The sequence below is a fragment of the Choloepus didactylus genome, chromosome 19 (assembly GCF_015220235.1).
Source record: "Choloepus didactylus isolate mChoDid1 chromosome 19, mChoDid1.pri, whole genome shotgun sequence".
NCBI classification, from domain to species: Eukaryota; Metazoa; Chordata; class Mammalia; order Pilosa; family Megalonychidae; genus Choloepus; species Choloepus didactylus.
In genome coordinates, this window is record NC_051325.1 from 25,110,845 (window position 1) to 25,123,974 (window position 13,130).

The following is a 13,130-nucleotide window of genomic DNA, read 5'->3' on the forward strand; positions in this document are numbered from 1 at the left end:
CATCCAGCACTCAACAGATGCTCAAGATCTATTTGTTTGAATGAATGAATGGCAATTTTCCTAACTAATAATGAATCCTATGCATTGTGAAAGCAAGATTAAAACACACCCATGCAAGGGGATTTTCAGAAGTATGACTCAGGTCTAAGATTTTTTTTTCCTAAGAAACAGAGGGAAAGGCTAGTTCCATAGAAGTGTCCACTTCCCTTCAAATCCTTGGATGGTTCCAAATAAAGGACAGAATAAAAAAAATTTATGGGATGCTAACCAGAAAAGGCTGGTTAGGTTTGGGGAACAGGTGTGAGAAAATCACAGTGAAGGGTGGAGTAAACCATCCTTGGGGGTGTCCACCAGCACCCTGGGGAAAGGACTTTAGTCCCCTTTTCCTTGTGCAACACACAACTATGATGAGTCAGTGATTTTTTTCTTACTAGTGCCAGGCAGACACTGAAGAGAGAACATTGGGGGGAAAGATTGAGTTTGAATGAGTGGCAAATTGGTAATCAAACAGCAACTTGCTGATACTTATTAAGGTTTGCTGGGATAATGAACTTCTAGAGATGAGCTACTGTTCGCAGTTGAAGACTAGAGAGATGAACTCGTGCTGGAGATTATGGGGGGGGGGGTGCGGGTTATGGGGAAGTTCCCACCCTATTTAGAGAGTGGGTGATGCTCCAGCTACGTACATCTCTCTAGGAAGTTTCAGTAAATTAAATTAACTTCAAGTGTACTCAACCTAGGCTACCACACTCAGTGCAGCTTTTCATTCCCACATGAAATGCCAAACCCAAGAGGCATCAGAAGCAATATTAACCAACCATTCAAGAGGTATCATTATTAAAACTGATTATATTTTCCAAAAGAAATCCATATATTTTCACCTGGAAAAGCCAACTTCCCCCTCATTGCTTCCATGCCCTTCTGTGCTATTTCTCTTGCTAAAATGAAAAATCCACCTTCATCATTCCCCTTTCTCCTATGGATGCCAAAGAAGTGATTTTAGTTTTGTTTTCTCATTTCAAGAAAGCAAGCCAAAGGTCAGACGGTAGTGTATTTTAATTCATTTTGAAAAACAAACTCACATAAATTGATTCTTCAGGTTCCCTTAGTTGGACCTGACACATTATGGAGTTCAAACAACTCTGCATAGTTATATTAAATGGGTTCTTGTACTGCAAAGTCAGTGGGGGCAGATAGCAGTGAAACATTCCCAAGACAATCACTAGACATGCAAAACACCAGCTAGAAGCATGGATCACTTTCAGGGGTCTTGCTGCAGGGAGCATGAGGCTGTATTTTGAGGGCATTGACAACTGTGTAGGGCAAGCCAGCTGTGTCCAGAGGAGCAAAGCATCCCCCCTTCTTCTGAACATAAAGGGATTTCCTCCCACAAGAAATGTGTTCCCAATCCCTAAACTTCCGGGCCAGATACACCTCCAAGGATGTGTGTGTCGCTTCTTGGAGAGGCAAAGCCAAGTTGCCAGGAGCATGAAAGCTAGCTGACACCCTCCCTCACCACACCCTAGCAGGGAGAGAAAGCAACTATCCTTCACCCCATGAATCCAAAAGAATCCCCCATCCCTGGGTTTAAGCATGGATGCCGGCCAAGCAAGCCTCAAATACCCAGGCCTGTTCGAATGTAGCTATGTTGGTGTATCCTCAAGTGCAAGGTGGAAAAGTGCATTTGTTTCTTTACCTGATCCAGTTTGGGGGTGGGGGCCGCCTGCCTAGGGGCCCTAGCCCATGTGCTTATATTGGGATCGGTCCCTGGGAATCTGCACCTGGTTGGCAGTCATTTTGTGGTGGACGTGGTAAATTGCAAGAGTCACCACAATGACCAGGCCCAGGATGAGCCCCAGAATCAGGGGCAAGGTTTCCTCCAACTGCTCGCGCTCGTCCACTGGGCATTTATGCTCTGGAAAGGGAAAGAAGAAGAAAAGTGGTGAACTCCCATCAAAATACCCTAAATCATTTGTCATCCTATCAAAACTAAAGGTGGAATGGGGATGAAAAGAATTCTCAAGGAACCTTGGAAGGCACTTTTTTTCAGAAATGTTTCCCCAACCAACCCCAAGGCTAAATCACTGAATATTTCTGCCTAATGTAAAAGAAAAATTCAACAATATGAATATGGCAATATTCAGTTTTCTGGATTTTGGGCAGTTGTGAACAGAACATCCAGATGATTAATTTTTCAGTATTGCAGCATTAGACATAATGCTGACAAACATTTTTATTGTAGATTTAATTTTTAACTTTAAGTATAGTGTACACATGGAGAGTTGCATGCAAATATACAGCTTTTAAAAAAGACAAAATACAAAGTGTTGGAAATGATATGAAGCAACTGGAACTCTTATATACCATTGGCGAAAATGGTACAACCACTTTGTGAAGCTGTTTGGTAGTTTCTAATACAGGTAAACATACACCCACCTTATAACCCAGCATTCCCTTCCTAGGTGTTTACCTAAGAAAAATGAAAACATATGGACGCAAAAAGACTTGCACGTAAATGTTCGTAAAAGCTTTATTTGAAATAGCCCCAAATTGGAAAGAACAAAAAGGTCCATCAAAGTAGAGTGGATAAACAAATTGTGGTCTGTTCGTACAACAGATTCATCAAGAACAAAAAGGAACGAACTATTGCTACACGTAACAATATGGATTAATCTCAAAAGCATTAGGTTGAGTGAAAATGGCCAGACACAAAGGAGTACAAATTGTATGATTCCCTTTATATGAAGTTTAAGAACAGATAAAACAATCTATGGCAATAGAAGTCAGAATAGTGGTTACATCTATGGAAAGAACAGCAAGGGAACTTTCAGGCGTGATAGAGATGTACTTGGTCTGGGAGATGGTGACATGGTTGCAAAATTAGAGGTAAAAATGCATCAAGCTGAACACTTAAGATCTGGGCATTTTAATGGATGCAAATTATTCAACAATAAAAAAATAAGCCTAGACCTTGATGAATTTTCACAAATGAACACACCCACGTAATCAGCACCTAGACCAGAAAGAAAATATGACAAGTACCATGGGATTGATTTGATTTTCACCCTACCAAAATTCACGTTAAATAGCTCTTGTGTCTCCGTTTAAAAATGGAACCAGAAAAACAATTCTTGGGAAACTTTCTTGTGGTTAAATAGTTTGTAAGGCTGACCAGAATCACATTCCTAGAAACCGGAACACATTTGCTCAGGCTCATTTGCGCCTTTGTGGGTAACTGGTGGCCTTTCCATCAAATTTATGAGCCACAACTGAAGAAAATCAGCTTTTAGTGTTCTCTTTATAAAGACCAAACTTTTACCCAGTAAACATTTATTGAGCACCTGCTTTTACCCTGTAAACATATATTGAGCACCTACTATGTGCCATGCTCTTCCAAGGTCTCTGTTGACACAGTCCCTTCTCTTACTTTACCTGACAGCAGCAGAAAAAAGGAGGATGAGCCGTGAGCCCCAGGATTCATTCCTCTCTAATAATAAATGGAAAACTGCACACAAATCCACAGCAAAGCTGTTGATTGAATACTCCTGGTTCCTAAATTAACATTCAGCTCTAAACACAATGATTATCTCATTTAATCCCCATAATAACCCTAAGAGGTAGATACTATTATTATATACTCATTTCAGAATATAGGATTATAAAGAAAACTGATTATATTGAAATACAGCTTTTGAAATACTCTAAAATAATTTGGGATATAGCAAACATATAACTTCACTAGTACACTGAATATTGCCTGTGATTGCAAACTAAAAATAAGCATAACTGTTACTTTGCAAGATCTAAAAAACTTTCATGCAATATGAAAATATCTGATTCCTATTTGTGACAAAGTTACAGGTACTGCTAATACTACTGAGGTTTGTTGCCCTCATTTATAATTGAAGGAAATGCAAAATATTAATTAGAAGTCAGTGAAAATAAAGATGAAATTTTTTTTCCCATCAAAATTTATGGACTCCCTGAAATCTATCTGCAAACCCTATGGACCCTAGGGTTAAAATACTGTGTGATAAGCCGATTCCAAAACCAGTCTGAAAAACAAGGAAGGCCAGGGAGGTGTGCTGGGAGAAGGGGAAGAGTAGCCCTTGGCTTAGCTCAGGACTCATCTGTCTTGGGACCCTCCAGGACCCCCGACTCCCTGTCCCCCTCCACAGGACTTGGGGGCCCTCATGACCCTGCCCCCCAGGGGGTGGCTCATGGCTGGAAAAGGCAACAACCACTAGTCATGGAAAGAGCCAGATGAAGACAAATCAGACAACAAAGGGACAATCCATTGCCATCTGCTAGTTGCCAACCATAAACCTGGATGCTCTCACTGAATTCATGATTTATCTTAGGTTCTGGTTGCTAGATGTGTGTGTTATTTTGTTTTGCTTTGTTTGATGACTATAACATTGTAAAGCTGTACTTATGCCCTGAGGCAAACTACAAGAGCTCTTCATTGAACCCCAAATGAACAGGTCTGGGACAGGCAGTGGCAGGCTATCTGCTTTCCCCAGCTCTCCTAATGCCACGGACTATTCTTGTTTCAACGGGAGGACAAGCCTCTTGCTGACCGTGCTTCCCTCTGGAGTCCGACAGGCCAGGCTAGAGGGATGGTTTCACCCTCTTTCCATATTTTCCCTGGACTGGCTCTGTACTCCTATAATATCAGCAAAATGTGTTTTGCATATTGAGAAGCCATTGGGATGAGTGGGCTTTGGAGACCTTTGCCATTAGAGGTTAAATAATATATTATTATTATTTTATTTATTTATTTATTTATTTATTTATTTATTTATTTATTTATTTTATTATAAAGCAATTATTGATGGATGTCCACCCTGCACATGATGTGTCTTCCCTCTAGATTGTCAGCTGCACAAGGGTGGGGAAAGCTAATATGTCCCCAGGGCCCAGGTGTAGCAGACACAGTGTCCCATCCTTATCCCCTTGACATGGATCATCCCCACATGTGCCACTGGGTTTTGACTTCAAGCTTCTGCCACTCCACAAGGCAGGCCAGGAGTCCCAGAAGGTTGACCCCCCTGGAGCAGCCATCGAAGATTGATGGCAGTTGGTGGGTAAATGCCCCAGATTTCTCATCCCTCAGGTGGGATAGCCCTGAGGTGTGTTCCACACTCTCTCCTAAAGGCTCCAGCAGGGTGAGCCCCAGGTACCCACGGAGACAACCTGCTCATTAAGGCACATGCACTGGCTACCTTTCCTTCTCCATCTCGTGTCTCCACTCCCCTACCAGTGCTTTCTAGATTTACCTCCTAAATAAATGACTTTCACTTACACACCTGCATAGGGTCTGCCTCTGGGGGACACACACCTAAGACCCTAGGACCTAAGACCTGGAACAAAGAAGCCTCTTACTAGCTAAGGAGCCCTGCTCTGAGGCTCCTTAGTGAGCCCCAAACATGGGTCTTGGCAGCGTCAATGACAAGTTGTCTCCCTTCGGGTGCTTACCCACCAGGCCCCAAGGAACAACTATCCAGGGTGGCACCCTCCTGGCTCAGAAGGCTGAGTAAATCACAGTTTACACCATGCCCTAGATTAGCCAACCCTTGGGTATGTGTGACATGACAGCTTGCCACGGGGCTCTCTAGGGGAGGTGGTGGACAGAGAAAGATGAGGCACAAATTGTTCACCCCACAGATCTGTGTACAGCTCAGGTGGCATCTCCCAGTCCTGCTGTTGGAAAGAAAAAGCTCATGAATTCAGGGGAGACTGCAGACATTCTAACAATGCCCTATTGCATTCATCTGTTTCTTGGGGTCGCTCAGCAGGAGCACCCGAGTCTCGCAAAGGAAACCAGCTCTGGATCTGCTACGCAAAAAACAGCCCTAGCAGCAATGAACACACAGCCATCTCCACGTTACTGCACCTCTCTGAGCCCTGGTTTCTCCATTGTGACTGGGAATTCCAGTCCCTCCCTCACAGATTTGGGGTTTATTCCCTAAGAATTAGAAAGGAACCAGTCCGTATGTGGTATATTTCTAATGCCTATTAAATTGGAATCTCAAATAAAGGGGAACAGAGGCAGCCTTCATATTTTATGTTTCTTCTGTCATTATCTGTAAAAGTTTCCTTTAATTCAAGCCACTAAAACACTCAGGTGGGTTTGTTCTCTCCCAGTAACCTGTTCCCCTCCCCACCTCCCCACCCTATCCCAGCCAGAAATCTTCCAGGGCCCTCAATGTAGCAGGCTGTAAATTAATTGTGAAAAGACCAGTTAATCAAACCCAATGAGATGTATGGGGTGCTTTGAACTGCAGGATGGTAGTTGCTACACAAAGTATATTCCATGGACTAGCAGCTTCACCTGGAAGCTAGAAATGCAGCATCTTGGGCCCCATCCCCAGATCCGCTGAACCAGACTCTGGATGTTTACATGATACCAAATCGACTCGTGTGCACCCTGCAGTTGGACATGTGCTGGGCTAGGAAACTTTTGTCTGAGGCTCAGGGTCACAGGCAAGCTCAGTGCTCCAAAGGGACTTGTGTGATAAAGACATCAACCTCCATCTAGGCTGCTCCCCAGGCCCTGGTCCATTTTACTGACCCTTCCTGCTTTACTCATAGAGCCCATTAAACAGGCAGGTGTGAAACTGCAGACAACCAGGTATGACAGACACCCTTACACAGGGAATGGGCTCCTCACAGGAAATCCTTCTGCTTGCGGCTCCTGCTGGACCTCGGGCCCTGTCCAAACACACCCACACAAATGACCAAACACATACACACCCCTGCAGCGGATATGCAGGCATATGACCTGCCCCCCTCCCCAACACACATACACATACACAAACATATACACAGGCACAGTCCACTCATGCCCAGGCAGGCTGAGAGCCTCAGGCTTCTCCTTGGAGAATAAGGACCCCATGCTGGGTCCTGAAAAGGCAGCCCAAAAGGAATCTTCCAGATTCCTCCAAACCACATAAAAATCATCTCTTACAAAACACAGTGGGGGGCAGGTGCTGAGAGAATGAAAAAGGAGGAGCCAGGAACAAAGAACCCCAGCCACACAAAGGCACATCGATCCAGAGAGTGATTCCCCATGAGGCCTGCCTACCCCGCAGGAGTGTCAAAGCCGGGGCCCCAGGCACCATAAGGAGGGAATGTCCTGATAATTACTCAAAAAAGCCTGGGTGAGACAAGTGCAATGTGCCCGTGCTTAACATGTCTGCATTTAGAAAGTTATATATGCTTTTAAACCCTCTAAGTACCCAGCAACCTTTCTCATCTAGGACCTTGACGTAAATAACATCTGCTTTGCAAACAAAAGATGTCACTAAGTCCATGCACTGAATGTCCCTGACTTTTAGGTAAGTAACTCTAGCCCTTATTCAGTATTCATTTACTTTTACTTTGCACAGAATCTAACTATCTGTGAGAAATGATTTCTCATTCCAAAGACGAATGGATATATGCAAGAACCTTGAAATGACCCAAAGGGGTTAGGGTTTTTTTTGTGGTAAAGAGCTAGTAAAAGTGGCAATTGTAGCACCAGCAGGGCTGAGAAGTAAAAGTACCTAATTACAGCCAACCACCAAAAAAAAAAAAAAAAAACACAAAAATTCATTAAAGACTATTAAAAGCACCCACAAAAACTCAGAATCATTTATGGTTGCGACCCTGGAGACTGATACCATCCAGTCCAATATTTTTATAATGAATTCCTGGTCATCAATAAACATTATCAAGTCAAACTACCCTACATTACATTTCATATTTTCAATTTAAGAAAGATATTGTTACATGTTACAAATACTTCCCTTGCCAAGCAGATTTTTTTATTTTATTTTAAGGTCTTGACTTTTGAGTTTAGTTTCAATTTTTCAGAAAATTCATTAAAATGGAATGGCATATCCTTCCAGGAGAACAGGTAAATGTGGCCCTGATTTACTAAATATATTAAATTCTAATTTTTTGGCCTTTGAGTATTTGGAAGCCTCTATTAGTTGAATCGGCAGCTTCAGAATGTCAATTTAGTCAAATTAATGGGGCATCTGCAATGTGCCATTTACTCTATAAGCTGCTAAAGCTACAAGGATGAGAAAGAACCAGGTTCTTTTCTCAAGAACACAGTAACTGAGGAATTCTGAAATGCCTTCTGAATTATCAGTGGGGATGGGGCATTGTATTCAATATAATTTGAGTGGCAGGAACATCTTATAAAAGCTAAATTCCTCAAAAAACAAGCCTGTTTGACACCGGTGGGGCTTATCGAATTTCCAGCTCAGTCTAATAGTTGTCTTCATCTGGAGGTCCCCAGCCCAAGGCAGCCCCCATAAAACAGAGTCTCACCCCATTTCATAACCACAAGGGATAAATAAACAGTGTATGCAACTGTCTTAAACAACCTCCTCCAGACAGGAGACAAACAAATTGAAGAACCCACTTCCCCAACTCTTGCCCACACACAGAGTTGCTACTCTTGCACAAATGGCAAAAATGTGGATGCAGAGAACCAAGAGAGTGTGGAGGAGCTGAATCTGCCCCAGCTGTAGCCCACCTGATCCCCTTAATGGGGCGAGCACAGATGGAGAAAAATCAGCCCTCCACATCCTGGAGCAGAAGCTGCTGGGGATGAAAGACCCACTTACCAGCTGCCCCTCCCTCCCTCCGCCCCTGGGTGTTCACAAAGATGAGTGCTAGATGGAAACGCCATCTCCGTGAGTCTCTCGCTGCCACTTGCTCACCTCCCACCTGCAGTCTGGGCACACAGAGCTTAGACTCACAGTGGTAGATCCTACAGCTAAAAGTGCCTAAGAGAACCTAGAGAAACTGAGGCCCAGAGAAGCAAAGGCTTTTCTCCAGATGTGAGAGCTGGCTCCTGCTAGTTGCGTGCGTGCGTGCGTGCGTGTGTGTGTGTGTGTGTGTGTGTGTGTGTGTGTGTGAGAGAGAGAGAGAGAGAGAGAGAGAGAGATACAGACAGACAGAGAGGTGGGGGGGTAAGGGAGAGAGAGAAAGGAGCACAGGAAATACATAACGGAGACAAAGGGATTTCTGTGGGGGTTCCAGCTGCTTTCTCCTTGGGAAACTTGTTTCAAAATTATCATCGCGCCCCACCCACCCCCCACCACCACCACTACCAAGTGACTTTCTGACCTCTCTCCCTATCCAGGTTTACCTTTCGGCAAGTAGAGGAATTGAGGAAAGAGAGGAAGTAAGGGAAAGATGGAGGGAAGGAGGAAAGAGAGAAGAAAGGAAGGAGGGAGAGAAGAGAAGAAGGAAAGAAAAAGGAAGAGAGGGAGGAGGGAAGAGGCACAGAAGACCGTCAAAACAATTCCATTTTCTGACTTCGGTCTTTGAAAAATATTACAGAGGAAGGCAGTGTCAGCCTTCCGCAGAGACAATCCAAGTCGTGAAACCCGGGGGTCCCTGGCAGGTCCCCTTCCCCATCCACCCCGGCGGTCACCCAGCCCCACCCCCAAGGATTATTTACCTTCACTATAGACGAAATCCGAGACGATGTCAAAGGGCTGGATGTGGACGGCAGACAGGATCATTGTGACCGTCTTCTGCGGGTCGCTGGAAGCCAGTGAGATGGTCTGCTGAGCCTGACACTCGTACGACTTCCCAGCTGGGGTGACCAAGGCGGAGAGGCGGTGCGAGTTGGCCGTGTGCTTCCCCGCTGCGGCGAAGGCCAAAGCAGCGGTTAGGCCCGTTCGCCGGCAGAGCGCTCCCTCTTCCCTAGGCCCCTGTGCCCCTCGGTTCCAGAACCTCCCCCCACTCCCCAACCCTCATCCTCACCCTTGCCCCGTCCTCTCTGCAGATGACATCAAGTGGTGATGGAGGGAAAACACACCCATTCTCTCCTGAGCAGGGGCTCTTGTAATTCGGAATCTCTTTTTGGAGGAGAGTGGTACCTAGAAACCCAACCCTTTATGCTACACAAAACCAAAGGATGGAGAGTCCAAAGACTTAGAAGAAACAGTGACCTCCTTTTCTGCATTTCACACTGGCCCCGCAAAGGGCAAACTATTTTCCTCCACAAATCACAGCTGCTGGCGGATGCTCTGGGCACATAAATAACCCGTGAGGGCCTGTTCCCCTTTTTCTTTTCTGGCTCAAGTTTGGTTTCTTTCTCTCTTTTTCTAACTTAACTGGGGAAATGCTGTAACTTGAATTTTGATGAAGAGGAGAAAATGCTCTCTTTACTATCTTGAGGAAAAGAGATGAACAAGGGAGAGATGGCATATGAATCTTCTAAAAGTGTTTAATAAAAATCGTTTCCCAGCCCAGGTGCCTGGGTGATGGAAGACCTAATTATGGATGGAATAGAAAATTCATTAAAAAAAAATTTAATGTCTTTGGGGCCTCAAAATAAGAATATTGTTTTGTGGGAGGATTGGATTTTCCTCCTGTCACAATTTTCGGAAAACTGGATGAGTTGTTGGAGTGATGGGCAGGAAAGGTTAACAAATTAAGACGTGGTGCAGAATTCACTCTGGGGTGACTGCAGTACATGACTGAGGAGTCAGGCTGCCTGCTCTAAAGGAGACTGCAGGCCATCAAATTCCGGCGAAGATAAAGTTGCACTGCCCCTTTGCAATTCCAGCGTATGAAAAGACAAACCCGGACGTCCAAGAAAACAGAAATACAACTTTGCCTTCTCCGGGCTCCTTTAAAGGCCAGGTCTTACGAGGCCATCCTGAAGCAGCCAGGGGGATGCCGGACCCACAAAGGACGTCTTATCCAGGGCTGGTCCTCGAGCCCTTTGAGGTTCCCTCCGCATCTAAACGGCCTGAGACCCAGAGGACTCGCAGGCGCTCTCCCCTCTTCCTTCTTGAACTTGGTTTGGGGGCGCAAAGCCGGAAAGGCAAATTCAGGTCTCCATGTCTTGCACTCCCTGCTGTGTGCGCGCTTACCCAGACAGCCTCCCCAGCCCTGCTGGCCTTACTCACGGCTGACTGCGTCTTTAAAATGGGTCTTCTCCGAGGAGTCGTAGACGAACTGCACTTTGCTTAGCCTCCACGTCGCCTCGGGCCCCTTGGACTCGTTGTGGCTTTCCTGCCGAGCAGGGGAGGCGCGCATCAACCTCTGGCTACTTCTGGGTCTGGAAACCCCGGGGTCACCCCTGCCCTAGCCGTGCTGAGTCTGCGCCCCGCCCCCCGCGCCCCCCCCTCCCACCTCCGTCCACCCGGCCCGGAGTTACCTTCACAAAGAGCATTTTGAGTGCATAGGCTCGTTCCACCCAGAACACTTGCAGCTCCGACTCGTTGTGGCCACAGCGGCCCTTCACCTCAGCCCCCCGGGTCAATGCGATATCAGCCTGTTCTGTGATCAGCTGGGAACACAGACGCCCCGTACCCTCTCAGCGCGCCCGGCCCTCCCGGGGCTGGAAGGGGCGGCGCGTCCAAACTCCGGGCGCTTCTCCGCGCGCCCGCGCGCTCCCGGGTCCGGGAACATGCGGTTAGATGCTGTACGTGCAGACGGGGGCGTTAGGGAAGTGCAGAGAAGGGGGGGGGGTACTTTCAACGCAGGCGGAGCGAGCAGGGGGCATGACAAGCCGGAACCCCCATGCAGCATTCCGGAGCACCCTGTTGGGGGTGCGGGGAGAAGGGCGGGCGACCAGGTCTTCGCAGCGCCTTATTGGAGGGTACCATTCGCTCCTGGAGCCCTAGGAACAAGCTGGGGGAGGGCGGGGGAGCTTCCTTACATCTACATAATTGCTGGCCCACACATCATAAGGTACAATAAATTTGGCTGCAAACTCCGCCATGAGACACGTCGTCCCATTTTCCCGCACCACAAATATATCTTTTTCAGGGTTAGTGGAAAGGCCTGAGAGATTTTCCACTTCTTGTTCTGCCATGATTTGAGCCGCTGTATCTGCGGAACAAACAAACAAACTCGCTGTCCCAAGCGACCCAGAGAAAGGGTGGAGGGAGGGTGCGGCGCTCTGCTGGCATTGGGGTTGCAAAGTTCCCCGCCGACGGCCGTGCGCTTTGCGAGCCATTTCTCCAACCCAGCACCCATAAACTCGACTCCCTTGCTGCCAATTTATAATAATTAAATTTTTTAAAATTAGAAAGGCCTCCTTTATTTGTAATCCGGCTGGTCTCTTTCTACATCTTGGACATTTAAAACAAATCTTTCTTGTTAACTCTCCGACCCCACCAAGCAGGCCCGCCGCTCGCTCTGGGATAAGTCATACTGTTGTGTGGCTCTCCGGAGAATTCCCTGGCACCGGCGGGGGGTGGGGGGAATTCACCAACAACAACGCCCGGGCAAAACACAAAGGCCACATTCTGATCCTAAGGCGCCGGCTCTAATACGTGGGTTCTAGTCTCTGCAAAAGGTGGACCCCGCCCTCCCGGTCACCGAAACGCCACTCACGGAACAGCACCAGGAGAACTCGAAGTGTCTCCACGCTGGGAACGGCTCTTCTTCGGAGATCCATACTTGCAGTGCAGCGAAGGAGGCCAGATGTGCTGCTGCAGTGGCCCTCCGAGAGGGAATCCCTCAAAGTCGCCGCTGGAGCCGGCCGGGGTGAGCTAGGGGCGGGGGACGGAGAGGGAGGAGAGAGGGAGCGCGTGTGCGGTGCGCGCTGGCGAGGACTTGGTGTCGGGTGCTGCACCGACTGATGCAGGCTGCGCCGGAGTCAGCTCACTGCAGAGGGACGGACCCCGCGGTGAGGGAACCTGTCCCGGGTGGTGCTTGCCGAAGGGACACCGTTTGTGTTACAGGAGTGGTGGTGGTTTGGCTTGTGCCAGGGACCAATGAGATTTGTGGGGGCTACAATTCTCCCTGGATCTGTTGGCTGTTCTGCAATTCAATCTGCAAAGATGCGTCTGTCCTGAGAAACTTAGTATCCTCAGAGTTATTCGATGTCCCTAACAGGTACACGGTCATTATGTGGTATAGATCTCTCATCACTTGGGTCTTGTCTTCTGAAAAGGCGTCTGATAGGGCACAAATTGTTGCTGCTTTGGAGGAAGGAGGAGTAGGCAGGAACAGAGAAGGAAAATGCTATGGCAACAGTTTCCTGCATTTAGAGACATCCCCTTCTCTCTCTTGCTCTCAGTGAGCTCCTGGCTTTAAAGTTAAATTGAAGGCTCCTCAGAAAAGGCCATCAGTACATCCATCTGGGTGTCTTTTCTGGAAGG

General features: G+C 47.0%; 1 protein-coding gene across 1 annotated transcript; it reads right to left on the reverse strand.

Moving 5' to 3' along the window:
* Positions 1-1,038: 1,038 nt before the first annotated feature.
* On the reverse strand, positions 1,039-12,919 carry LAMP5 (lysosomal associated membrane protein family member 5). The gene is made up of 6 exons (XM_037812373.1): positions 12,361-12,919; positions 11,681-11,853; positions 11,177-11,308; positions 10,926-11,031; positions 9,464-9,652; positions 1,039-1,915 (listed from the first exon to the last, which is right to left on the reverse strand). The coding sequence occupies exons 1-6, from the start codon at positions 12,422-12,424 to the stop codon at positions 1,737-1,739; spliced, it is 843 nt and encodes a 280-aa protein (XP_037668301.1). The 5' UTR covers positions 12,425-12,919; the 3' UTR covers positions 1,039-1,736.
* Between the last annotated feature and the right edge of the window lie 211 nt (positions 12,920-13,130).